At 44.8% G+C, this 27,406-nt stretch overlaps 1 protein-coding gene across 2 annotated transcripts; it reads left to right on the plus strand.

Annotated features, from left to right (window-relative positions):
- Positions 1-257: 257 nt before the first annotated feature.
- Positions 258-19,532, plus strand: DUSP23 (dual specificity phosphatase 23). 2 transcript variants are annotated; one of them, XM_036015187.1, is made up of 2 exons: positions 258-734; positions 19,399-19,532. In XM_036015187.1, the coding sequence occupies exons 1-2, from the start codon at positions 468-470 to the stop codon at positions 19,504-19,506; spliced, it is 375 nt and encodes a 124-aa protein (XP_035871080.1). In that variant the 5' UTR covers positions 258-467; the 3' UTR covers positions 19,507-19,532. The 2 variants fall into 2 exon arrangements, with proteins under 2 accessions (XP_035871080.1, XP_028386605.1); XM_028530804.2 differs by lacking the exon at positions 19,399-19,532 and adding an exon at positions 1,545-1,946 and having other exon boundaries at positions 277-734.
- Positions 19,533-27,406: the final 7,874 nt, after the last annotated feature.

Here is a 27,406-nt window from a genome sequence, read left to right on the forward strand (position 1 = left end):
CCAGGCGCTTATGAGCTGCAGGGGCACTTGGCCAGAGATGCAATAACTCCCACCAACCGCCAGAGCACAGCAGAGTCCGCACCCGGTGGCATCCAAAGAAAATTCTTAATTCGTCCCTGGTTTTGCATTTTAGCTGATGGCTCCAATCTCCGTGCGTACCGCTGCTGTAATCCCGCCCATTATTTGACTACCCAATAATCAACGAGGGTCCAGCTGGGACCGGCCCGTTGGTGTCCCTCTAGGTAGTTCTGAGCCCAACAATCTAGCCCCGCCCACCACGTGCTAGAGGAGTCCCGCTGCGGAACTGTAAGTGTTCCGGGGTGGTGTACCTACGACTGCGCGGTGCCTGAAGGGGCCAGGCCTAGGTCGGTGTGGGTTACCCGGCCCGGGCTGGCGAACAGACAAGTGGGCGAAACGGAACGGGCCGCCTTTCCCGGTGACGCACTATCCTGGGCCCTCACTCAGCCATGGGTGTGCAGCCCCCCAACTTCTCGTGGGTGCTTCCAGGCCGGCTGGCAGGGCTGGCGCTGCCTTCATCCCCTGCCCATTATCAATTCCTGCTGGATCAGGGCATACGGCATCTGGTGTCGCTGACGGAGCGCGGGCCCCCTCACACAGACAGCTGCCCCGGCCTCACCCTCCACCGACTGCGAATCCCGGACTTTTGCCCGCCAGCCCCCGAACAGATAGAGCGCTTCGTGCAAATCGTGGACCAGGCCAACGCCCGGGGAGAGGTCAGTAGGCGGGGTTAGCGCTGGGAAGTAGGGGCCTGGGAGGGCTCCGCGGGAATGCTGGCGGAGGTGAAAGAGTCAGGGCCTGGAGTACAGGGCTGGGAGAGAAGCTGGAGAACGACCGCAGGGTCTGGACACTACTTGTGAAACCCGGAAGTAAAGCCAAGCGGAGGGGGCGGGGCCGCAAGAGGGAGAGGAAAGGGAAAGAGGGACCAGCATTGTAAACCCGGCTAGTGGAGAGGAAAGGAAGAACCAGTTGAAGTTGACAGTTGAGGAGGAGAAATGATTAACAGACTTGAGAGAGGTGGGAGTCGAAATCTGAAACTAATGAACAGTCTTCAAAGAGGTGCTCCATCCAAATATAATGGGGCCAAATGTAAAGTTTCTGGCAGCCACATTTCAAAAGCTAAAAAAGGAGCAGGGGAAATTTGATAATATAATTTAATCAAGTAAGTAAAAAAATCACTGCAACATGTAATCAATATAAAATAAATTTTGGGGGAGATCATTATTTTTTTGTACTAAATCTTCACAACCCGGTTGCATTTTACATCACATCTCCAATTGGACTAGTAGCATGTCAGATCCTCAGTAGCCACATGTGGCCAGTGCCTTCTACACTGGACAGCACAGAGACAGATGGTTGTGGGGAGGCAGGCCAGGAGTCCAGCACTTGAACCAGCCACTTTCTGGTGATTGGTGGCCTCCAAGCCATTTAATGTCACTTCTTGCCCACAAGATGTGTGCAGAGTCCTGGACCTGAGCTGGGGGAGGGGGGGTTAGGCTCCACCCAATAAAGCTCCCCTTTCACAGGCTGTGGGAGTGCACTGTGCCTTGGGCTTTGGCCGTACTGGCACCTTGCTTGCCTGTTACCTGGTGAAGGATCAGGGCCTGGCTGCAGGAGATGCCATCACTGAAATCCGGCGACTTCGACCTGGCTCAATAGAGACGCATGAGCAGGAGAAAGCAGTCTTCCAGTTCTACCAGCGAACTAAATAAGGAGTCTCATCACCCTTCTGCCAGGCCCCCACTGCCCTGACCAGAATGATGGAGCCAGAGATATGGAAGTAGAATAAAACCCTCCAGCTCCCAACTGGCTCAAGAGACTGAAGTTGCCCTTCCCTGCTGCTAGGTTCTGATTGAAGGGATGGCTGGAGCTGCATTGATGTGAGGGTTCCTCTGCTGCTTCCTTGAATAAATTATTTATAAGAACCAGCTTATGTTGCATGGCATTTCACAATTTACAAAAGACTCCCACACATCAACTTACTTGAGCCTCATAGTAACCCTGTGATATCAGAAAGGCACTTTGGATGAGGTAGCTAAAGCTCAGAGAGTTTCAAAGTTACATATCTAGAAAATGGAATGATGGACCAGGACTACAACGCACATCTTCAGCCTCTTAAAGATGCTGAAACTCTGTCTGTTCTCTGATGGTATTTGATGGGTCTTGTAGAGATCTGGTCAGTGAAAAGGGCACAAATCTCTGGAAGCCCAGGATATCTGATGCTCATAGGACGCAAGGGTCCACATTAACACAGCCTCTCTGTCTAAGCCCCACATGTGTCATTCTCTTAGGACAGAAAAGGCCTGGTTGTTGTGCTCATCTTCCAAGGGCTGCATGCCTTTCACCAGCCTCAAGGTGCTCAACTCACCCATGACCTTCAGCCCATTATGTTGCCCGACAACCTCAGGCCAAGGAATGCTGGAACTAAGCTAGTCTGGGCAGTTCTGCAGAGATGTTTCATGATTAAATGGGCTACAAATCATGGCCATGTTTCTCAGACATTACCTTTACTTTCTCATTGGATCCCATTCTACCAAGATCACCACCACACTTTGGCTTTGAGAGACAGGATAAATGGGACAGGCCAGCCAAACAGACTCTTTTTGCTATAACCTCTACCTGAATTCCTGTCCTGTTGTGGTTGGCCACACTGGTTAAGATAGAAATTCATCATTAAATAGGTGCTGAATACCTGTGTTTACTGGACTTTGTTAGATGCAAAGGGTACCCATAGCTGAATGAGATGGTTCACAACCTCCTGGATGAGGTGGGCACGGAGTCCAACCATATATAATGGGGACAATGACAGACATGCTTTCCTCCATGCAGTGGAGATATAGAGGAAGGAGACAGATTTCCTCTCTAGTCCTCATACTTTGTAGCCTAGATCAGAGCCAGGCCAAAGCCACCAGTTCCTCATACATCTTTCTCCCTTTCACTGCCACCCACACAAGTCAACCCCCATCCAAGCTTCTTTTACACAAAAGGTATATTAGCCACTCTTGCAAATCTAGGAGCAAGAGAAAGGCTATAAAATACACACACCCCTGTTTCCTCTGTGTCAAATCTGAGTAATCTCTTGGTCCCCACCCAGCCTTACCCAAATGAGGATATCTCCCAAAGACAAGAACTCAATTCCAGGCATTCAGGCTGCAGCAGAGAAGTGAGAAATAGTACATAGGGAAGATGCACTGAAATGAGTACATGCCTTTCATCAAAATTTCCTCCATCCTGACCACTCTCACCTGCCCCTCCCCCAATAGCATGGTTCATCCTATTTCTTAATGCAAATCAGAATATCTTCCAAAGGTAGGGTGTGTGTGTGTGTGTGTGTGTGTGAAGGCAGGAAGAATGTGAATGGCCCACTTACTGGATTCCTTCCCTCCATTTACCAGGATGAAGAGACTGGTGGGAGTCTTAAAGCTGCACTCCTGAGTTCATGTCTGCTGTGATCCTGACCTGCTGAGGTCCTACAATGGATGGATCCTCTCACTTTTGTCCTTTCTTCCTACCTCACTCCATCCTCCCCATATCTTCTGCACTGCAGGAGAGGAATCTTCTCTTCCCTTTCTCCTGAAGCTCCTTCAAAGGAGACAGAAAATTTTTCTGACCACAGTAAAACCCTGTGTACAGCCCCCATCCCTATAATTTAAGTAGGTCTCCTTAGCCTCAAGAGTCCCTCAGGGAAATAAACATATAATTATGTGCCTAAGGAATCAGTTTTTAAATGAGTTGACTTAGAATGAAAAACTCTGTCCTTATCTGTCCATCTACCTTGGAAGGTTAGTTTAAGGCTCCCTTTGGGATTATTCCCACCCCCAATATTTTTGCCTTCTGCTCACCCCCTCTTCTGTCTATGGCCACCAATGAGAGATTACAGACCAGCTATGACCCTTTCCCATTCTATCCAACACTGAGATGATAGGTGTGAGGAACAAGCTCCTGCATAGACAAAGAACCTTCACATTTCATCAGACCAGGGCTTCTCAAGGTCAACACTGCTAGCATTTAAGGCTGGATATTTCTTTATTGCGGGGAGGAGGGGAGAAGGGTGTGTACTGTAAGGTGTTCCAACATCACTGACCTCTACCCACCAGATGCCAGTGCAATGCCACCCTCAAAAATGGCAATAAATATGTCTCCTTACATTGCTAAGTGTCCCCTGGGAAGACAAAATCAGCCCCATTTGAAAACCACTACATCAGATCAACAAGCACCAAATGCAACCACAGGCTTTTGTTTTCTGTGGGAGTAGAGGTGGGAACATAGTTGTGAATTTCTCCTATGGACATACACATCTTGATAGGGGAAAAAGGGCCAAATTAAACACCCTCAAACGCCCTTACTCTTTTGAGCAACATCTGGCACTCATCCCCACTTTACCCCCTTTTCTCAGGCTGGGTTCCCAAGATGGTGATAGACACTATTAACTTCCTACACTTAGGAGTGCTTTATTCTCAATGAGTTGTTGTTGGGCATATCTGCAGTAACACTGACTCCTGCCCCTATGTTTCTAAAGTTTCATTCATCCTTATCCTCTGGCATGTTACCCAAGTTCCTTACTGACTGAAGGCTTGTCTATATGAAAACATCCCTCCATATCATTTGGGTTCTGCACCATCAACTCTGAGGTTCCTGTCCCAGAAAATTGTTCTGATGCAGAAGCCACTGGAGTCAGGACAGAAGGAGCAGCTGCCATATTCTTCCTTGAAATCATTCCTCATTGGTCTGACTTTCCCACCTGCACATCACCTGCAGCTATCTTTTTCCTCTGACTGGGATTCTTCTGCTCTGGGTTCTAGGTCCCATGACTGCCTCCCAGGCCATGTGTGCCAGCACACAGCTTCCTTCAGAAACAAACCTGCATCCTGCATACTCACTGTGGCTGCCCATGCCTTGGAGCTGTGCTTCAACATCACCCTTCAGCCATTTATGACATGTAAATGGGACCCCATTTACAGGGACCCCATCTCATAGGATGGCTCATCATCCTGCCCTTAGCTAAGGGGGTCTATCCCCTAGATCAGGTCTTCCCAGGGCAATGATGAGCATGTCACTTGGGGCGGGGACTTGATTCAAGCCATAAACTATTTCCCAGAATGAGTGGGAAACTATTTCCCACTCATTTGTCAAGCCCAAATCAAATCTGCTGCCTGTATCTTGCCACTCTTTGTAAAAAAGGAAATGAATTTAGTTTCACAAGATTGTTTTGTCACAAACCAATATTAGTTACCGCTAATGCATTCCACATTTTGTCATGACTGCACTTTGCTTACTTATATATGATTATAATTGTCATATTTATGAAGTACCTATCATATAACAGGTGTTTACATACATTGCAGTATATCATTTTATCCTTTCAACCATTCTGAAAATCAGGTATTTTTCCTTTTTTATAGATGAGGGAACTGAGATTTAGAGAGCTAATTTGCCCAATGCCTCACACTTGTGTGAAGGAGCTGGCATCAAACCCAAGTGATAACTCCATACTCATGCTCCTTCAATCAGTCATCTTGCCTGCCAAGACCTGCCCCTGGTTACAGTTACACAGGAAAGTATGTGTTCATGATTAAAGCTTAGCTTCAAGAGTCATCTCATCAGCACCGCTTCCAATATCCTCTCTCTTCATCCTCTCAGGAGGCCAGAGAACAACCTGCACCTGACTGAAGCCAGATGCAGCCCAAGCATTTAGTCCAAAATAGTAAAGCTGACTCATCAGGCCACTTCTGTCATAGCCACTGTTATCTAACTCAGAGCATGTGCGTATCCTCACCTGGCATGACAATCTTGAGGCATGTATGACTGGCACTGAACCCTCCAAATGTCTTTTCATGCCTCATGATTTACTAAAACTCCTAGTATTCCTTTGGTTTTATTGTTGTTACATGAGCCCTTAATGCATGCCAGGCACTATGCCAAGTAATTTATAAATATTATCTCCCTTAGTCTTCAAACAGACTCTATGAATAAGATCTTAATATAATGACCCGATGAGTGGACTGAGCCCCAGAGAGTTTAAGCAACAAAAACAGTCATATAGCTAGAACAGGATTCAAACTTGTGTTTATCTAACTATAAGCTTCCTTTCCTCTTAGGAGCAGAGAGAAAAGACTTTGTTGTAACTGGAAAATATATAATAGCATCTTATGTTCCCCAGAAATGCAGCACTGGACTCACAAGCTGTCAGTGGAGGTCTGTGATTACATGGTTGCCCCAGGCTATGGCAGGGATGCTCTAACTTGCCATATTGGGCTGCAGCACAGTCATCAACCCTGTCTTCTGCCTCCTGCCTCTTGCACCATCAAAAAACATAGTCCCCTGTGTGATTTTAAAATGAGTTACATATGCACTTCTTCCATCACTTTAAAGTTTTTCTCTGGCTATTACAGATTCAAGGCATACTCTTAAGAAGGCAACATATTTACCCAAGTAAGCAAAAATTTGAGAAACACTTTAGCTCATGTCCATGTCTGAAATTGATGACTTATTTTCAAACTTGATAACAGTCTTTTGTGCCAAAAAATCACTTCAACCACTCTCTTGCCCTACTTTTTCTTTCACTTATTCTGTTACCATGGACATGTAGAATAATGAAACAAATTGGTGAGGCCACCTCTGAGTTTTCAATATGTGGGATTCAGTATGGCAAACAGTTCTGGGATTGTATAATAAACACAGAACTGTTTCTTTACCAACATATATTGAGTAGCGACTCTGCTTCAAACCTAAGATGGGCCATAGGAGAAGTAATTGATGTAAATGTCACCCCAGGTGACACTGCTAACCTCCTTCTGTAGGTTTTACATGACATTGGGCTTCCCCAACCCCACACTAGAAAATTCACTGATTTGCATGTTTTCTGTGGGTACCTGTTATAAGATCTAGTTGAGGGTGGTGCAGCCTAGAGCCATGGAATAAAATTAATAAAGTAACCACACTCGGATCAAGCCCACAGAACTATGTAGAGCTATGCCATTCTTGACCATGACCTATAAGGCCCTGAAGAATCCAATCCCTTCCTCCATCTTCTTTCCCACATTTTAATCTCCCTTACCCCATAGCTCTTGTTCTCTCTGTTCCTTATGTTGGAGTCCCCAAAATCATCCTCAGGTTTGATGATTTGCTGCTAGACAAACTCACAGCAAAGCTGTTATATTCTTAATTTCAGTGAAAGGATACACACTCAAATCAGCAAAAGAGAAAGGCATATAGGGCAGAGAAAGTCCAGGAGGAACCAGTCATGAGCTTTCAGTTCTGCACTCCCAGTGGAGTTGTGTGGACAGTGTTTTATTCTTTTAGCAGCAGTGTATGACAATACTTAAGAAATATTGCTAACCAGGGGAGTTCACCTGGGCCTTGGTGTTCAGGGTTTTTTGGGGGCAGTCACATAGGCATGCAGTACCTGCTTGACTGACCTTAGCTATTCAGTCTCTATGGAGGTCAGGCTGATAGAGCAGGCCCCTAAGCAACCTATGCATATAAAAATAGGCATTCACTACAATCACACTACTAGCACAAACTACTGGCCTGGCCCAAGGTCTCAGGTACAAAGATACTCTCATCAGGTAGAATATTCCAAGAGCTCAGGAGTTGGTCAAGAGACAGTCCCAAAGACCTTTAGGATGTGTCAGGTTTGGACAACCTATCCTGCACACTACCAAATGCTTATGCTGTCCCCACCCAACAGTCTTGGCACATGCTGTCCCCTTTGATAGGATGGTTTGTTCCCCAACTCTTTGCCTAGCTCCCAACTCCTAAGCCCCATAGGTGTCAGATTAACATCATTTCCTGGGGAAAAGGTCTTCAACCATCTCACATGCACATATGTACATATTCCCATAGCATCTGTCATTCTACTTCCTGGTCCCTTATTCACCTATAATGATTCATTTAGTTATTTAATATCTCTCTTTTCTGATAGAGTTTAAGTACTGGGCCGATGCATGTGGTACCCAGCACAATGTCTGGCACATGGGTGCTCAATAAATATTTGGCAATTGACACATGCATGCTATAACCTCCTTGGGTATCTGCACATAGATGCAGAAATGGGAAGAAACAAAAATAAATCTAGTTAGGGAGACAGGACACTCCACTAATTATGCATGCGAAGATGGGTACATGCAATTAGAAAAGATGCAATACATAAATACTTAAACAATGCTAGAGTGATTAAAGACATATGACGCCACAGCTAGTGTGGCCCAGTTGATTGGAGTGTCATCCTGTAAACTGAAAGGTCACAAGTTAGATTTTAGGTCAGGGCACATACCTAGGTTGTGGGTTCAGTCCCCAGTTGGGGCACATACAAGAAGCAAGCAATCAATGTTTCTCTCTCATACTGATGTTTCTCTCCCTCTCTCTCTCTCCCTTCCCCTCTTTCTAAAATCAATAAGCACATCCTCAAGAGAGGATTAAAAGAAGAGAGAGAAACAAGAGGAGTGTGTCTGGTAAAATTCAAAAAGTTGAACTTTCAATGAGATATGGGATGTGTGGTTGGATAGACTAAGGAATGCCCAAATGTCAGATGCTATTAAAATTAATAATGTTATGTGTCAGATGCAAAGTCCACATAGAGAGGCTTGGAAAGAGAGATGAGCAAGATAAATGGGAAGCAGAATGAGGAAGGAAATATATAAAAAGTAGAGTGCATTGATGAGGATGGGGTAAAAATGTCATCCAATGGATAGCAGAAAACACATAGTTAGATTAAGGCAGTGAAAGGGCAGCAGAAATTCTTATCTGATCAATGGTGTGGAGACATCACACTGGTGGAGCTAGACATACAGGAGTCATTGTGACTTTGACAAAAGCAGTTCATTGATGTGGTGGAAGCTGAATTCAAACCAGCCAAGATTAGGGAGTGGGTAGGGATTGCAGAAGAGGAAATGGTAAATGTGGGTGAGTCTTTTGGGAAGCTTGGCAATAAAAGGAGGAGAAACATGGGGTGCAAGCTGAAAGGGATGGGCAAGATAGAGAGAGAAGTTTGTTTCGGATGATATTTGTGCCTGTCTATATGCAGATGAAAATAATCCAGTAAAGAGAGAAATTGGTGGTAGGAAGAATAGAGGGAATGAATGCAGGAAGGAGTACTTTGAGACGAGGAACAAGAATGAAATCCAACCCACACAATGAATGCAGCTGAGCGAGGATTCTCATTCAGGTCTGTTTGATTCTAAATGCCATACCCTTTCCAAAATATCTCATTTCTTCTGTAGTTTTTATTTGTTGATGGGCATCCATCTCCCCAGTCCAGTGTGCCAAATCTTTTACACCACCTACTTTAAACACACAAGTTTTATGGTCTTTCCATTTTCATCTGGCTTCCATGTCTACCCAGGGAACTGGAAGAGAAGATTAGCAAACTGAAGAAAAATAAACCTTACCTATTTTATGCATTCAATATAAATGCATGAAATAGTTTATATTAAACAGTGATAAACAGAGAACAAAAAAACCCCAATTTATTCCTTTAATAATTTATGCTCTCTTTCTTCCTCAATCTCTTGGTAAGAAAACACCTCCATTCATTTTCAGCCTCTTCTATTAAGCCATTTCTTAATATCTAAGGCTCCTTTGGTGACCAATAGCTTCTAGTCAAAGCTGTCCTACTTAAACCACAACTGAAAAAATTTTAACATGCTACATAGGGTAACACATGCAAGGAAAAATATAATGGGCATGTATAAAATCAAAAGTAAGGAAACAGAAATAGGGGATAGAGTTGTGATTCAAAGAAATTCCATAGATTAAATGGCAAACCCTCCAATGTATTGTCGAAAGACAATCTCCCAGTGCCACTAAAGAAGGAATAAAGGTACTGAATTATTTGGATCCTAGGCTAACTCAGAGTCAACCAAGAACCTTTGGGCTCACCCTAAAATCCATTGATTCATAAATAAAAAATGGGGGAGTAAGAGGGCCTGAAAGAAGGCAGATGAGAGTACAATTCAGCAGCCATCCCAGTATGAGGGGGGACCTCAGCTTTCTCTTGATCTCCTCCCATATGTATTTTTGAACACATACTATGCCAGGTACTGGTGATACTGCAAAAAAACAAGACAAGCATAGCCATACCCTCAAGAAGCTTGAAGTTCTGTGTGGGAATTAATGCCAGATGGATATGTAAAGTGTTAAGATAGGATATATGTTCCCTAACCAAGTCAGGTAGAAGAGAGTACTCATGAACAATGGAATATAAAGTGCATATGCACACACATACATGACACCTGTTATCAAAACTGGACTTTATAATGGGAACATTTTGCTCGGATAACTTGCACTTTGGGGCAAATCAGAATCATGAAAGCAAGATTTTTGACTAGCACACCAATGTGGTGAGAGGCACTGCTGACTAACACAGGAAAGACCAGAAGAGGACCAGGTTGAGAGGCAGGCAAATGCTGGGTTTGGTCTTTACACATTAAGTTTAAGGACCCTCTGAGATTCCCACATGAGCTCTCTCAGGTGAGCAATGTTAAATCTGAAACACCTGGTATGGTCTGTACTGGAAGGGTAAATTTGGGACTCATTGCATTAGAGGTGACCATTTAAACCATGGGCACAGATGAGAACATTTATCAAGAGATTGTTTCGGGAGCATCCAACCTTTTGGTGTCTCTGGGCCACACTGGAGGAAAAAGAGTTGTCTTGGGTCACACATTAAATACATTGTGACATGTAATTACAAAAAATCTCATAATGTTTTAAACAAATTTATGATTTTGTGTTGGACTGCATTCACAGTCATCCTGGGCTGCATGCAGCCCACAGCCACAGGTTGGACACCCCAGTACACAGTGAGTGAAAAGAGTAAAGGGCCTGGAATCAGGGTCTGAAGAACTTCTTCAAAGCCACTAGAGGAGGGCAGCTGAGTCTGCAGAGAGCAGGAAGGAAAACCAGGAGAGGTGTCCCAATGAGCAGTGTTTAAGGAAGCCAGGAGTAGTCAACTGTAACAATATAAGCATCAATCAAACAGAATGAGGTCCAAACCTATCTCTTGGGTAGGTATGCTGGAGACATAAGTGAAGGAGGCTAAAGCCAAAATGGAGTGTGTTGAGGAATGGATGAGAAGGGGAAACGCTGCTATGACCATTTTTGGGTGTCTTTTAGTGCCAATTCATATGCATTTCTGGTCAGCATTAATCTGGGAGTGAAAATGGTAGGTCATCAGATAAAACATGTTTAGTTTTAGTAGCTTCTGCCATTCAGTTTCCCAAAGAGGCTGCGCCAATTCATACTCCCACTAGAGATGTACAAGAGCTCTAGTTGTTTCATATCCTCACCCTGGATTTTGGCCATTTTTTATGGTGGGTGTAGTTGTATCTCATTGTAGTTTAAATTTGCATTTCCACAGTGACTAATGAAGTCAAGTTCCTTTTCTTATGTTTTTTTGGCACTTGGATATCTGCTTTTGTAAAATAGCTAACCAATTATTTTACTGTGTTTTTAGTGGGTTGTCTGTCTTTTTCTTACTGACATCCAGAAACTCTTCTATTCTGGGTAGGAGTTCTTTGTCACCCATATGTACTGAAAATACCTTGTCACCCTGGGCTTGCCTACTCACTCTCTTGATGGTTTCTTAATGAACAGTTCTTCTCCAAATAATAACCTGACAGTCTTAAAGCCTTAGATTCAGAACCTCCAGTCTCATCTTACTTCAACTTTATCAATCCCCGATTCTCTCAGGAACTGATGGTCCTGTGGACCATTTTCAGGATTCCACTTCTCTACACCATTGCAGTGCACAGACACACTTCTCCTTGGAGGGGAGGACAACTTGGAGAACTAGAGGTTACTTAGGGCTGGGGGATAAACGATCTTAGTGTTTCCAGACCTGTGCTAACTTTCAAGCTAAATAATTCTGAGACCAAGCAAATTCTGGCAGTCTCTGGATCTTTCTATAGCCATGTCCCTCCTGGGTTTCTAGCATAGGCTTCTCAAAGCTGCAGAGTGTCCAAAAGTACTTACTGGTGATTTACTTGACTTTCTCATGCTTCATGGTCATGAAAATTCATTTAAATAATATGCCTTCAACCAAAGAGGAAACATCAATTTGAATTTTTAAAGTTTCTTCCCCATTTCCTCTGTTTAGACTCTCAAGCAGTAACACCACCCACTTCAGAAGGGTCACCTACCCATCCCTGGGCCTATGGCCCATCCCCCAAACTTCACTTCTGCCTTCAGTCTGACCTGCTTCCTGCTCCACTCCAGGCCAGGCCTCATGCTGCTCTGGATGGATGTGCTGTGTTTCTGAAAGTCACTGAGCATCAGCATCCCTTTCTGTCACCAAAGACTCTAAGTCATCCCTGAGGAACAAAGTTCCTGTTTCACCTTTCCTAGCTCACATGGGTTTATAGCTGGAACTTGAGACATGGCAAGTTTGAAAGAGATGGAGATGGGGACCTGGGGGGCTCCCAGATATTTCTTTCTAGTTTCCTGGGTCCTTGAAAGAGCAGCCCTTTTGTGTATTAGAATTAAATTAGGGAGATATGAAATGACATTTTGAAGCCGAACATATTTAGCCTGTGAAATCAGGTTAAAATACACATCAGGGCTGTCTCAAAAGGAAAGAAAGGAAAACAAAGTTATAGAAGAAAAGGAGGCTGCTGGTGCAGATGGGGAAAGAGATCAGAGAAGTGAGGAAAAGGAGTTCCATTCATTTTGCTCAGCAGATGTAGTTTACAAGGAGATATATTTTTATGAAGCTTCAGCATTTTCTTAGAACCAGTCAATAATGACTGGGCTTCTTAATGGGTCAAGAGGCATGTTTTGAGTGTCCAAAGCCCTTTTCAAATTGACTATTTCTCTTCTACCTACATCTTCTGTGTATGTGTATGTACATGTCTATGTGTGTGGTGGGGGCGGGGGGTGTCCTGTTTTTGGTCTGACTGGTCCTTGGGGCTGATCTGAAGGATCAAATCCATTCTCCCTCACCCATATCTCTCTCCTTGATTTACTTACCCTGGGCTGCGACCAGTCACCCAAGCCAGTGACTGAGGGACTGGTCCTGGGCAGAGGAATCCTGGGATCCCCAAGACTCAACTAGTCTCAGCCACTATCATTCTGTTCCACTTAAAAGGAGTAAGTGTTGGCATACACATCACTTTGCTTTACATTTTCTGAGTTGATTTTTTGTTTTAAACTTGGTCCAATTTGTTTGTTTGTTTCCACTGAACCAGAAAAACAAAATCATTCTTAAATCTTTTTCTGGACAGAGTTTGTGGAAATTTGACCCCTATAAGGAAAATAGCTGTTCCACTGAGTGATTTTCCTTCCCCAACATCTGTGTGTCACCCTGTGTGCTCTATGAATGGCCATTTGTACAAGGGAAGCTTATGCTCATACCAAGGTCAGGGATAGGATTGTCTAGTGCCTGAATATACTCCAGATGATAGTTTCCCAAAGGCAAACCACTACTTTGTTACAGGAACAAACCCTAGATAAAGTCCAAGAGCTTTACAGCTTGGACCCCAGGGTCTGGATGGAAGAGAGCAAAGGAAGAGAATAAGAATAGAGTCAGTGACTGGCTGACTAGTGCACCATTAAATGGAGAACCCAGGCATGACTAGGTCACATTTCATGCTCAGGACCCCAGAAAACAGCCTAAGATGCAGAGACCCTAACTAGATTTGTAGGAACAGAGTTACCATAAGTTCATAAGTGGAAAGTTAGTATTTTCTCTCAAATGTGGACAGAGAGATGGGGCAGGGGGGAACCAAAATGCCAAAGTCCTACTCTGTAGTGGTACATTACCTCATCTAACCATTCAGAACCTTACAGAGCAAGTATTTTTAATGTATTTTATTTATTATGCTATTACAGTTGTCCCATTTCCCCCCTTCTCTCCCCTCCACCCTGTACCCCCTCTCCCACCCACGTTCCCCCCTTTAGTTCATGTCCATGTGTCATACTTGTGAGTTCTTTAGCTTCTACATTTCCCATACTATTCTTGCCCTCCCCCTATCTATTTTCAACCTACATTCTATGCTAATTATTCTCTATACCTTTTCCCTCTCTCTCCTCCTCCCACCCCCTTGCTGCTAGCCCTCCATGTGCCCTCCATTTCTGTGGTTCTGTTCCTGTTCTAGTTGTTTACTTAGTTTCTTTTGGTTTTGCTTTTGGTGTGGTTGTTAATAATTGTGAGTTTGCTGTCCTTTTACTATACATGTCTTTTTTTAATCTTCTTTTCTTAGATAAGTCCCTTTAGCATTTCATAAAATAAGGGCTTGGTGATGATGAACTCCTTTAATTTGACCTTATCTGAAAAGCACTTTATCTTCCCTTCCATTCTAAATGAGAGCTTTGCTGGATAGAGCAATCTGGGATGTAGGTCCTTGTCTCTCATGACTTGGAATATTTCTTGCCAGCCCCTTCTTGCCTGTAAGGTCTCTTTGGAGAAATCAGCTGACAGTCTGATGGGAACTCCTTTGTAGGTTACTGTCCCCTTATCTCTTGCTGCTTCTAGGATTCTCTCCTTCATTTTTACCTTGGCTAATGTAATTATAATATGCCTTGGTGTGTTTCTTCTGGGGTCCAACTTCTTTGGGGCTCTCTGAGCTTCTTGGATTTCTTGGAAGACTGTCCCCCTTGCCAGATTGGGGAAGTTCTCCTTTATTATTTGTTCAAATAACTTTTCCACTTGTTGCTCCTCCCCTTCTGGTACCCCTATAATTCAGATGTTGGAATGTTTAAAGGTGTCCTGGATGCTCTTAAGCTTTTCCTCGATTTTTTGAATTCTTATTTCATCATGCTTTCCTGCTTGGTTGATTCTATCTTCCTTCTAGCCCACTGTATTGGTTTGAGACTCAGATTCCTTCCTTTCATTATTGTCTCTCTTCCGCGTATCTTCCTGCATCTCTTTTATGGCAACCTGCATCCTTTCATCAAAATTGCGCCCAAAGTCAATCAACTCCGTGAGCTTTCTGATCACCAGTGTTTTGAACTGTGCATCTGATAGATTGGCTTTCTTGGTCGCTCAAAAGGATGAGTCCTGGGGGACTGATCTGTTCTGTTGGAAACATATCTTATATCTTTCCCTATCTCTCCTTTTTTTTTTTTTTCGGTCTGGTCGCTCTTGTTACCGTGGGGGGCAGAGCCTTAGCTGTTCACCGGGGCTGGGCACCCCAGTCGCTAGATTGTGACGTTATATGTGGGGGTAGGGGCAGGAGCGGGGGCAGGAGGGAACAATGGCGGTAGTTCCATTCTCCTGGGCTCAGACACTTCTTTGGGATCCTGGGCTGCGAGCTCTGCCCTGGTCCACAATTGCTGCCTCACTGGGTCCCCCAGCCACAGCTTGCGTACTCAGGGATCACCACTGCGTTCTTGCACCCCAGATGGCTGTCGCGCCGATTTTGCGCCAAATTTTCCCCAACCTCCGCGCGCCGCCGACCTGCGCCAGCCCCGCGCCCGCCCAGCTCGTCGTTCCCTACCAGTCTGGATGTACAGGTCTACTTTAACTTCTTGGCTGATCAACTTCCATTCAGATAAATCCTCTATCAGTTCTGAGTGATATTCTGTCTGTAAATTATTGTTGTTCTATTCTTGGTTGTGCGAGGAGGTACGGTGCATCCACCTATTCCTCCATCTTGCCGGAAGTCTCAGAGCAAGTATTTTTTATTCCTTTTTAAACCTCAGTGAGGACACTGAGGACACTGAGGTTTAAAAGGGTTAAGAAACTTGCCTAGAATTACCCTGCTAACAAGAGCAAACCAGAGATGCAAACACAAGCCCATTTGATGTCAAACCCCATGCTTTCTACTTCACTACCTATAGTCTGGATGTAACTGGATTCTAATTAGGTAAAACCAGAAAATAAAATTCATTTAAAATGCCTGGCAGGGCATGGTCACACAATAAATGCTGCCTCTTACAATTACTGGCTATCAGGGATTCAAGAGGCTAGGGGCTCTGACACTGAACATGCTGGTACATGGCTATACACTAAAGATGCATCTAAAGTTTAGAAGATGAACCTTAATTTTGTTCTGAGTGATGCATTAGCTAAGTTCAATCCCAGTACTGGAACCAGCTGCCCCCATATAACCACCTGCCCTTCAGCAACATGGCAGCCACAGCTTGATAAAGCAGCCTGTTCCAATGTGGTAGAGCTCAATGTGAGATAGTTCTTTATGTTGAGCTGAAATCTGCCTTCCTTCTTTTTCTAATTTCCATGAATTGGTCCCACTTCTGCACTATCAAGTAACTCAGAATAAGCCTCTCCTTTTCTTTAAGCTTAGCCTATCAGGTGTTTGAAAACTACTGTATGTCCCTACTCGCTCTTATAGTCTACTCTGAGCTGAGTAGACTATAAAGCTTAAAAGCCTTTTTTCCTTGTCCTACACAGTGTGGACAACAAGGGTGGCAGCATGTGAATAAACATGCCAAACATCTACTCTGAGAGTGTGTTCATCCATCACAACTATAGCCATTCTTGTGTTCCATGGTGTTCATCAGAGTACCTAGGACATGTCAACAATGGAGGACACAAGTATATGCATAAGGACTGGCTGTATTGGTTGAACTCAACACTATGCCATTGTTTCACTTCTTGCCCCAAATTCCAGAATACTCTCCACTGCTTCATATCTACTATGCCTATCAATTTAGGGCCCTTGAGCTATTTATATCCATCTCACCTAATCTGTCATCATTCTGTGCCTTGGTTTCTCTTCCCAGGCCACCTGTTCTCCTCAAATAATGTTCACATAAAAAGTATTAGTTCATTGTATACAAAATGCAAGCACAGTGTGTGATGCACTGGCTTGTTTGTAGTTCTCTCATCAATCCAAGATGCTTGTCCATGTTCCACATCCTTTAATAAGCACTCCTCCAAGGAAACCTTAACTCCTTCATCTGGTCAATTCCATACTGTATTCCCCTGAATTCTTTGGACAGTGAATCACGAGAATTAGGCCCTGCCATTGCTATCTGAATTCCTCTGTAGGTATAGATAGAACCCTTGGTCACATTAGTGCAAGAGTCTAGTCCTGTGTCTTCTACTTCTTACTCCCTGCCCCTTACATGACTGAATACAAGAAAAAACATTTACATATTTATTCAACAGATGCCTATTGGACACAGACTATGCTTTCAGCACAGACCTAGACATAGGTAATACCTGGCCATGAGCAAGACAGGCAGAGTCCCTGCTATCACCAAGTTTATATTCTAGACTGAGGATACAGGTGATACTAAGTAGAAAATTTAATAAATAATGTAATTTCAAATGGTAATAAGTGTTCTGATATTACAATGAGTATATGATGATAATGACTAAGGAGAATTCTCTTGATTGGGGATCTCATGAAGACACATATGAGGAGGTGACATTTGAACTGAGATACAGCAGAGGATTCCAGGCAGTGGGTCCACCATAAAAATTGAGTGGCTGAGTAGCTAAGTGGCTAGGTGTCTGGGTGTAGTTAGGTGACTAGGTGGTTAGGTGACTGGGTGAATGAGTGGCTAGGTGGCTAGAATACTGGGTAGTTGGGTATCAGAACAGTTAGGTGGCTGGGCAGTTAGGTGGTTTGGGGACTAAGTGGCTGGGTATCTGGGTGCTTGGGTGGCTGTGTGGCTAGGTGGTTAGGTGATCAGATGATTAAGGCCTAGTGTCCTGTCAAGTTGGTTGATTGAATGGATGTTAACACCCATTCCTGAGGTGACAGGCCTCCTTGTCAAAAAGTTCTTTCTGTTTATTAATCTCATTCTATCGCTTTGTTCTCTTGCAGTACCCTGTTTTGGGAAAACTGGTGAGTTTTGTCTTTGCCTCTTCTATCTCCAAGTCTGTTTCTAGACCAAGACTTAATGGATGGGAACAAAACAAGGCCACTGGGTCTCCCAGAAATAGCTTTAGAGCACCATCAGACTAGGCTCTTCCCACAGGAGCCTTAGCTAATCCCTAAGAAGAGGAGAAACCCAGGACTTCACTGGTCTCAGGCTGAGAATAATTCTAGGGTAACTCAAGTCCCAGTAGAGTAGCTCTAGTCTTCCATTCTATTGCCTTACCAGTAGTACTGACCTCTGTCTTCTCCTCTCTGTGGTTCTGGAGCTCCTGTATTCTCCACTCATCAAGGCAGTGGACTTCCTTCTCTCCTTTTTATGGTCAGAGAAACAGGCATGTTGTCTGTGTATCAACCTACTTTCTCCCTCAGCTCTGTCCCGTTGACGTCCATAGAGTTTTTTGTCAAGTAAGAGAAGACTTTGATCTGTAATCATTTTGACTTTCAAGGACATTTTCTGTGATGCCAGGGAGACAGAATATAAATCAACACTTCGTGCTGCTGGAAAGAGCAGCTGTGGGAGCAAGGCTCATCCTTAAGTTACCTTGTGAGCATCACTCCATCACAACTTCCTGGGTGAAGGGAGTGGATCCAAAAGATACAAGGAGATCCAGGCAAAGGCAGGATATGCTGGGGCTTTCCTATGAACCAATATGATAAGATTCTCTACTGATTAATCATTCATCCTGGCTCCTGAGGCCATCTGGGACTGGTAATTATCTGGCTTGTCTATGGCCAGCCTGGAGCTGCCTTGTAGATGATGCAGAGTCCCCAGGAGTGATTGTCTCATCCACTTCATGGCCAAAAAATTTCATTTTAGGAAAGAGGACAGAAATTACAGATCCCTTCTTATGATTGCAGTGAAAATGAAATTCCCTGAAGGGGGTGGAAATGGAGGGTAGGCCTGGGGAAGCTTGACAAGGGAAGCAAAAGGGGGTGAGCCCAGTCTGTGGCACTTCCAACAAACACCCCTCCAGCACATCTCTGGAGGCTGTACAAGGAGTTGCACTGTGGTAGTCAGGGCCTAAGAATCTAATCTGGGGGAGTGAGCATTGGGGTCACAAGAAGGCAGAGCAATGAATGGAAAAAAATCCAACTTGATCCAAGCTTGGTTAAGTGGTATAGGAAAGTGCAATATAAAAGGAGACAAGGAGTATGGGAGGGATGAAGGCCAGAGAGAAGCCTCAGGAAGAAGAGGAAAGGAGAGGGGAGGAAGAGGACTAAAGAGAAGAAGAAGAAAAGAAAAAAGAGAAAAGAGGAAAAGGAGGGAGAGGGAATGGAAGAAATCAAGGTCCCTCCCTGTTCTAACCTGGAATAAAGGACTAAGGGACAGTGAGAGCCACAGAGTACCATCTGGGGGCCTCCATCCTGGGTAGGGGGCCCTAGGCTTGGAGAAAGAGTGAGAAAATGGGCTCACAGAACCTGCACCTCCAGGGTGACCCTATTCCTGTGTCTCACAATCCAGCTGTTCCTTTATGTTTGGCCAAACCCCATGTTTGAAGGAGACACCCTGACTCTGCGATGCCAGGGAAAGAAGAACTCAGCCCAGTCCTGGGTAAAGTTCCATAATAATGGAAACTTTCTCCATTTCTCTAAGGATAACCAGCCTCTGACCATGGGGATAGCGACAGTGAGGAGCAGTGGCCACCGTGGCTGCACTGGGGAGGTGGCATATGTCCTACAGGTGGACAGACAAATTTCGTGAATGGCTGTGGGTCAAGTTCAAGGTGACTCACCAGCTTGGGGTTGGGGGAGGATTAGAGGAGACTACGGTGGTGCTCTGAGATCTGGTCTCTAGAGGTCAGTAGTTCTCCAGGCGGCACTCTTCCCCCTGGCTTCCCTTGATGCAGGGCCAATGCACAGGGCCCTGCCATGTCCACATCCCCTGACACCGCCCCCATCCACCCCACACATAGGACACATCTGGAGCCAGGGGAAAGAGGCAGGACATGGCTGAGTGAGGCAGAGGAGGGGAAGAGCCATGAACCAACTCTGCCACTCACCCCGACTTAAGACCTGAGGCAGACCCTTACCCTCTGGTGACTAGATGACCTCTAAGGCATTGTGGCCTTAGGATTCCAGAGGCTTGGGTTGTGTGGGAGTTGTCTCAGAGCCAGTATGCAAAATAAGAGGCCAGGTCCTGGGGGACAATGACAGTGTCTCCCTTGGCCTCCTTGGGAATCACTGTCCAGGACTCCTCTCCTGGGCCCTGGGCCCACCTCTACCCAGAACTGTTCTTGCCTCCTGTGCTGAGTGCTATCCCCTCTCTCAAGCCCAGTGAGGGAAGCCTCCTGACCTGAGATGCCAGACAAAGCTGCACTCCCAGAGGTCATGCACTTCTCCTAATACAAGGGGGACTGCACCTTGCAGAACAGGGGTCTCCTCTCTACACTGTGCTCCATACCCCAACATCCAGAGAAAGAGATTGTGGGCTCTACTGGTACAAGGCAGCCTTTCAGAGTGGTGGGGTCCAGAAACAGAGCCCCCAGATGGAGATTAGGGTGTGGGATAAGTAGGGGCAGGATGAACATATTCCTCAGAGGTCTGGGAATGGGGTAGTAGAGCCCAATGAGACTGTGGAGAGGTATCACTAAAGGAGGAGGAGCCAGAGCTCTAGGTGTTCCAGCTGACCTCCCATCCTGGGAGTTTCCCTAGCTCCTGTGTCCTGTCCTCTGCTCACCTTGCACCCTGGGCCCCTGGCCTCACTGTGAGGGATGTAGTGAAGCTTCTCTTAAGGCCCAGAGGAGCTCCCCTCCCATCCTGTGCTCATTCTACCTTGATGGGGAGATCCTGGGGAATTGCTCAGCCCCCCACAGTGGAACTGCCTCCCTCTTCTTTCTGGTGACATCAGAGCAGGATGCTGGTAACTATACCTGTGAGCCTGAGAACAGGGTCTCCAGAGAGACAAGCCAACCTGAGACACGCTCCCTGGATCATACACCTCATCCCATACCAGTCTCTGAGCCCCACATGCTGCTCAGGGTCAGACCTTACTAATCACAATGTTGGGCCTATAGCAGGCACTGCATGCCTGAGCATGAACCATGCTTGGAGTATCTGTCCATTAAACCCAGGGGTGTGGGGATGGAAACAATAAGATTCAGGGAGAATGAGGAGCACAATGGGGAAAGGGTGCATGGTCCTCCATGGTATTATCCTTTCGTGCTGGCATCCTCTGTAGATGAGAATCCCTAATTCTCATCTATAAGACTTGTTAAAGGAAGGGCATGTGGATACCCCTAATACCAGCCATTCTGCCTCATGTATGCCTGTTCAGAGTGCATTTCTGAATTTCATTCTCAACATTCGTGATTACCCCTGCTCATCCCTCAGGACCTCGTGTCTTGTCCTTCTTGACAAGCAGCAACTGGCTGGTTCCTTGGCTGCCTGCAAGTCTGCTTGGTGTGTTAGTTAGTGCTGCTATACTGCTGGGTTATTTCAGATCCTGGAGAAAGACTTGTTAGTAACTCTTTCAGACTTTCTTGGCTGATGAGTCCCTATGACAGACATTGGCCAGCCTTTGGAAAACCAGAGCCTGACAGAGCCAGTGCTTTTGTCTCCTGGGTGTTGCATAGAAGAGGAACTTCTTGTCACATGTCATACAACAGAGCCCATAGAGGGACACTTAGCAGCTTCTGAAATACACAGTTACCCAGAGATGCACACAGAGTACTACACACTAGGGCATGAATAGAAGCACATACAGGGAAAGATTTCAGACCAAACCTCCAATTTTCTCTCATTAAACTCAGAGATCTCTGGTCTGCTTCGTAGAGGAGAAGGAAGAAATGAGAACTCCAATGTGTGTGTGCATACTCATGGACACACATCTAATGTTGTGCACTAGGTGAGTGTGTGTTCAGTGAACATTGACTCATCAAAAGGAAACATGGTGGAGAGGACTGAGCAGTGTCCCAGTCCCAACACTACCATTTACTAATTCTGTGACCCTCGGGGCCTATCTAGTCTAAGCAAATGACAGGTCAGCTTCCCTAGGCAGTCCTTTCTCCTATTACTCATTCTCTAATTCCTCCAATCAGAATCATTGAAAAAAATTGGTTAAAATTCAAATGTAGAGGATTCTTTAGAGAAAAAGAGGGTAAACAGATAAATGGCATTTCTGGTAATCCACTGATTTTTCTATTCCAGACTTTTTTTTTCTTTCTGTCTTAGGCATGATAATTAAGCATCAAAGTTGGTTTTCAAGGCAATCACCTTGGTGGGCACATATTTATTACAACTGCAACCCTTGTTTGCTTCCAGCCATATTTAAGGAAATAGCTACCAATGCCAAAGCTATTTAGTGCAGTTTATTTATAGGCCTTCAAATCCATCTACAGAGTTTCAAATTTACCCCACTTCCTCCTCTCCAGGGACAACATTCTTATTTTCCACTTGTCAAGGGCAAAAATAATTGCTCTCATAGATCTCAGACCTAGATTTACTTATTCAAAATTGCAGTCCCCTCTATTAAAAAAATTGTGGAGAGTTCTCCAGAAGCTAAGCCAGACTACTCTTGAGGAAGACCACCCAATCATGCAATCAAAGTATTCCTTCCTGACCATTAGCCAGGATACCTGAAACTGTCTCTCCCCAGCCCTAGGCTAGTCCCCCACCTCACCAGGCACTCCAGTAGGACTTGGGCCAGCTTCCAACTTCCTCTCCCCTTTTTAATTTAGACTGTTTATCTATCCAACCTTCCATTTTCACTTCCCTTTCCCCTAGTCCTGAGTCTATATTCCATGCAGGCTAGACTTACATTAAGGTATATCTATGCAGTAAGAAAAAGGTGAGGCAGGTCCAGACTTAGATGGGAAGGCAGTCATAGTTGGGACCATGAACTGAAGATCTATGAATTCTACCATTCCTGCATCTATAATAAGGCCTCCTTCCAATAGCCAGTCTAGTCTGGTATTTCTGTCTACTCACCCCCTGGGTCAGAGCATTAAAAGTAAAGCAACACAGCACAGTCAACTCCTTCCCAACCTCATACAAGATGGTAGAGAAGCAGCTATTGGTAAAAGACCCTCAAGAGGAAGATTCCTTTCATGGGTAGTAAACAACATCCCTCTTCAGGTGGAGATTCTGCCTACTCACCCATCCCTACCCCACCCCACCCTTACATGAAGCACATGGGCTCCATTTTGTGTAGAAACTGGTCTCTCATGAAAATAAGACTCCTGGTGATAGTCCTCTTATCTCAAAATCTCAGGGACACAAAGCCTTCTTTAGGATGTTGTTCAGAAAACCACCCTCAGGCTCAATTCTATAGCTACACAAGAAAAATGGTCAGATCAACAGCTTCATTTTCTACACATAGCTCTGGAAAACCCTTAACCATTTCCAGATGGCACATTCATTCCTCAACAAAAAAAAAAAAAAAACATAACACCACTGAAGAGATTTAACAGACTGTATCTCTGAAGACAATTTTTAAAACATTTTGACCAATGATGATATCACTGGAACTAGAATGTGGTTATGCAAGGGGTCCACTTCAGAGTATCATTTACAGGGGTTATAGCTCAGTGGTAGAGCATTTGACTACAGAGTAGCACTTACCTAGGTATAGGAGTTCTGGTTTCTTTGTTTAAAAGGGTTCATTTTACCACCTGTTGTTACACCTCCCATAAAACAGACTCCCATCAAATTCACAGAGCTCTTTATTGAATGAAGACTCAAAAACACAACCCTGACAGGTGATCATTAGGGATCTTTAATAATCAGGGCCTCTCTGAGTCTTCATAAATGTCCTTTTGGTATTTCAGGAGGAACCATTTCCACAAATCCTACACATTTAGAGTTAAGAGATATTTCTTGGGTACTAGGCATTAACCAAGAATTCTAAAATTTGCATACGACCCAATTTCTATCTCAGGAGCTAATGTTTAAAATTCTGGAAGCATCTGCTACCACAGCAGCAGCATGCTAGTGGAGAAAAAGCATATAAACCTGCATTACAATTCTGTCCCCACCATGTACTGTTTGACTTTGGAAAATTCATTTCTACAAGTCTCAGTCACCTCATCTATAAAATGGAAATAATAGTACCAACTTTTGCAAGATGGTTGTGAAGAATAATAGACACTAAAGAAGTAGAAGAAGAGGCTTTTTTAGATAGCCTGCCATGTGCCGGTAGCTGGTTTAGGAACTTTGCATGAATTTGAACATTCCAACCCAGTGTCTGGCACATAATATATAGTCAAAGTTGTTAGCTTTTCCTCCTTCTGAGAAGCAGTCTGACTGGTGGGTCTGGACACTTTCCATACAAGAGTATACCCCATCATTTCTGACCCTCCTTCTTCCTGTTTGTGATTCCCATAAAGCCATCCTACCTTCTAGGGTATTTTTCAAAGAAAACATCTCTCAAAAATTATACATGTCCAGACCTGTGAATTAACCCTCATAAACAACACATTCTTAGCTCCCCAGCAGCATCCACTGGCACTTTTTTCTGTTAACCTGTCTGTCTCCACTGTCCAGCCTACTCTCTGAAGGTACTCAGTGAATTATGCCTTTGTATTTCCTAGGGGCCATTTTACCCCTGAATCTGCTCTTAGCTCCAGGTGGGGAGCAGCACCCATTGTATGCCAATGGTAAGGACTTCTAACAGGACCATGACCTGCCCATGAAGGCAGGAAAGGGTTTCTTAAGGGGAGGAAGGTGAAGGAAGCCCTGTAGCCATAGTTTCAGTAATCAGTCATCTGGGGAAGGAAGAGCGTGTCTCTTGAGAAGTGAGTACTGGAGTTGGATTGTGAGAGGAAAGCAGGAAGGGAACTTAGACTAAGGTTTGGCAAACTATGGCCATGGGCCAAACCTGCCAACATGCATTTTTGTAAAGAAAGTTGTTTATGTTTTGTGTCTAGCTGGTTTCACACTACAGAACCTGGTGGTTGCAACAGAGACTATGGCCCACAAAGCCTAAAATATTTACTAGCTCTTTTACAGAAAAAGTCTGCCAACCTCTAGTTTAAACAGTATGGGGCAGGGGTAGCTGCTAGAATCTGCCACAAGAGCCAGGCCCCTTCTACCAAGATGGATATCCCAAATTAATGACCGCCTCCCACTGCCATGACTGAGCCCCTGACTGGCTTCCCTCTGTAAGTAGCTCTGGGACATTTACTTATATCTTGAGGCGGGACAGTCAGGAAGGCCCTATTTCAGCCTCATTCCTTCTTTCAGTTCATTACCAGAATGGAAAAGATGAAGGTATCACTTACTCTATGGCATGTAAAACCCCAAAGAAGAATGAAGATGAGTGATTGTGAGCCAACATGAACTTGACATGTACTCACTGTGTGACTGGGCAAGTTATTTAACCTCGCTGAACCTAATCCATAAAGTGGAGATAATACTTACTTTGCAAGGCTATTATAAATTAATAGGAATAGAACCTGAGTTCTAGAAACCTTAAAGATCACTGGTACGTAGGCAGTAAGTGTTCAGAAACAGAGAGATTTTTTATGTCTCACCTGTTCTGAGATTTCCATTCTTAGTGTGAAAATGGGTCTGAACCAGCCTAGGGAATCTGCTCCTTTCCATAAGGGACACTAGAGGAAGCAAGCAACCTAGGATCTCTTGACTCAGGGATAGTTCCCCCAGGACACAACTGGCTACTTTCTAGTATATTGCAAGGGAAGATTGGAAAGGACAGATGGACACAGGTCCTTCCTGAGAAGAGTTACAGTGAAGAAGGGAAAGAAGAAACCAACCTCAGAATATATGATTTTCATTGGCAAAATAAGGAAATGTGATTGTTTTACTCCTATCAGGGCAGCAAAGGTGAAGGCATGATTTGGAGTGGGGGCAATCTGCTCCCAACTCACACTCTCAGCTGCTTTCTCTGGTGTGTAGATGAAAGGATCTGAAACACAGAGAGTCACTATGTTCCAAGACACATAGGAAAGAGGACACTGGATCTTTTATCACTGAGAGAATTTCCACATTTACAAGGATTCAGTACTTACATACAGCCCCATTTCTTACAAAAGTGCTATAGAGTTAATAACCTTGCCAAGCTTCAGTGTTCTCATACCTACATGAGAGGAACTGATAATATCTAGTTTGCAAGACTGATGTGAGGTTAATATGATAAATATAATCCTCACACTTAAAAGACTGTGTGGTACACAGTAAGTATTTAATGTAGTTATTTTTCAAGTGTCTTTGACAAGTTCATCACTCTCAAGTCTCACTATAATCCTTGTGAGGTAGTCACTATTATCACCACCAGACCTTTTGGGTTAAGGAAGCTGCAATTCAGAGGTCATGTGACTGGCCCCAGGTCACACAACTTCTGTGTGGTTGAACTGGATGTAGACCTGGTTCTTCTGACTCCCAGGCCTGATGCAGATCCTGGCCTGCAGGATCCCTGTATGTTGTGGCTGCTAGTGAACAAATACACACAGACAACAGAAGTCCTGTGGAGAAGAAGGGATGGCATGGCCACTCTCTCAGAGAGAGAGAGAGAGAGCAAGAGGGCCAGAGGCCCCCAGTCCCTGCCTGGACAAGCTTTTATTGCTTTTCTGCGTACTTTACATGGAGGGTAGTCCTCATTTACTATGCAGAGGTTCACTGCAGGGGACTACCTTTTACAGATAACAAAGGAAAGAATGCTGCTAATTACTTCAAAAAGAAGGATGTTGCAGACCAAGGGGAAAAGTGGTTGAACCGGCCACATTCCATACTTAAGGTTTAGCTCAGATTTTAGGAAGATGCAGTAAGCACTTGCTGCCTCAATTCAGGGTGAGGGCGTTTTAGCAAAAGCAAGTTTCATAGCAGTCTAGGCACAATGTAGGCCTGATTCCCCACGGGAAAACCTCTCCGTGGACGTGGTCCTTCATGCCACTCACTCCCCACTGGTTTTCCACATGAGTGCTGAGCTACATTTCCACACCACGCAAAATGGTTCCCTACACAGACCCACTTGTTCAAATATTGAGGGTTGGGGTCCTGAGGAGTCAGAGGGGGAACAGTGCTCCCTGGCTGATTCATGCTCTCCACAGAGAGACAGCTACAAGGAGGAGAGAGGAGACATGCTGGCCAGCACAACTGTCCCGACTTAAGTGTGCTTTCCCTCCTCACCACAGCCAGCCCTGTGGAGTCAACCTCAAGGGAAATGGTGAGTTAGACCCCTGCCCTTTTCTCATCCTCTGGTTTACATCTGTTTCCTCATCTCGACTCAATTCTCCCACAGGTCATTTCTATCACCTGAGCTGAAATGAAATGCTTGCAGCTTGGTAAGGTTCCAGCCAAGGGACTGAATATGAGGTTCCACCACAAAGATCCCCTTGGTGACTACAAGGAGGTCCTCTACTAGTGAGGACATCCACCCAGCACATATGCACACCTGCAGCTTCTAGTGGTCCCCAAGAGGCCAGTGGAGCCCCAGACCATTCAGTGAGTCATTCAGTTCCCAAGCCCAGCAGTCAGGGAGCCCTTGAGCCCTTTGTCCTTGTCAGGATTCTGAGGAAATTCAAGGAACACCTAAATGAACTGAGTTCCCTTCTTAGCAGAAGACTAGGCAAAGGTGTAGGGGAAAGGTCAACCCCAAGCACACATCAGGTTTAAGCAGTGAACTGGACACATCAGCCTCAAATGTGTTA

The sequence above is a fragment of the Phyllostomus discolor genome, chromosome 14 (genome assembly GCF_004126475.2).
Source record: "Phyllostomus discolor isolate MPI-MPIP mPhyDis1 chromosome 14, mPhyDis1.pri.v3, whole genome shotgun sequence".
Taxonomy (NCBI): domain Eukaryota; kingdom Metazoa; phylum Chordata; class Mammalia; order Chiroptera; family Phyllostomidae; genus Phyllostomus; species Phyllostomus discolor.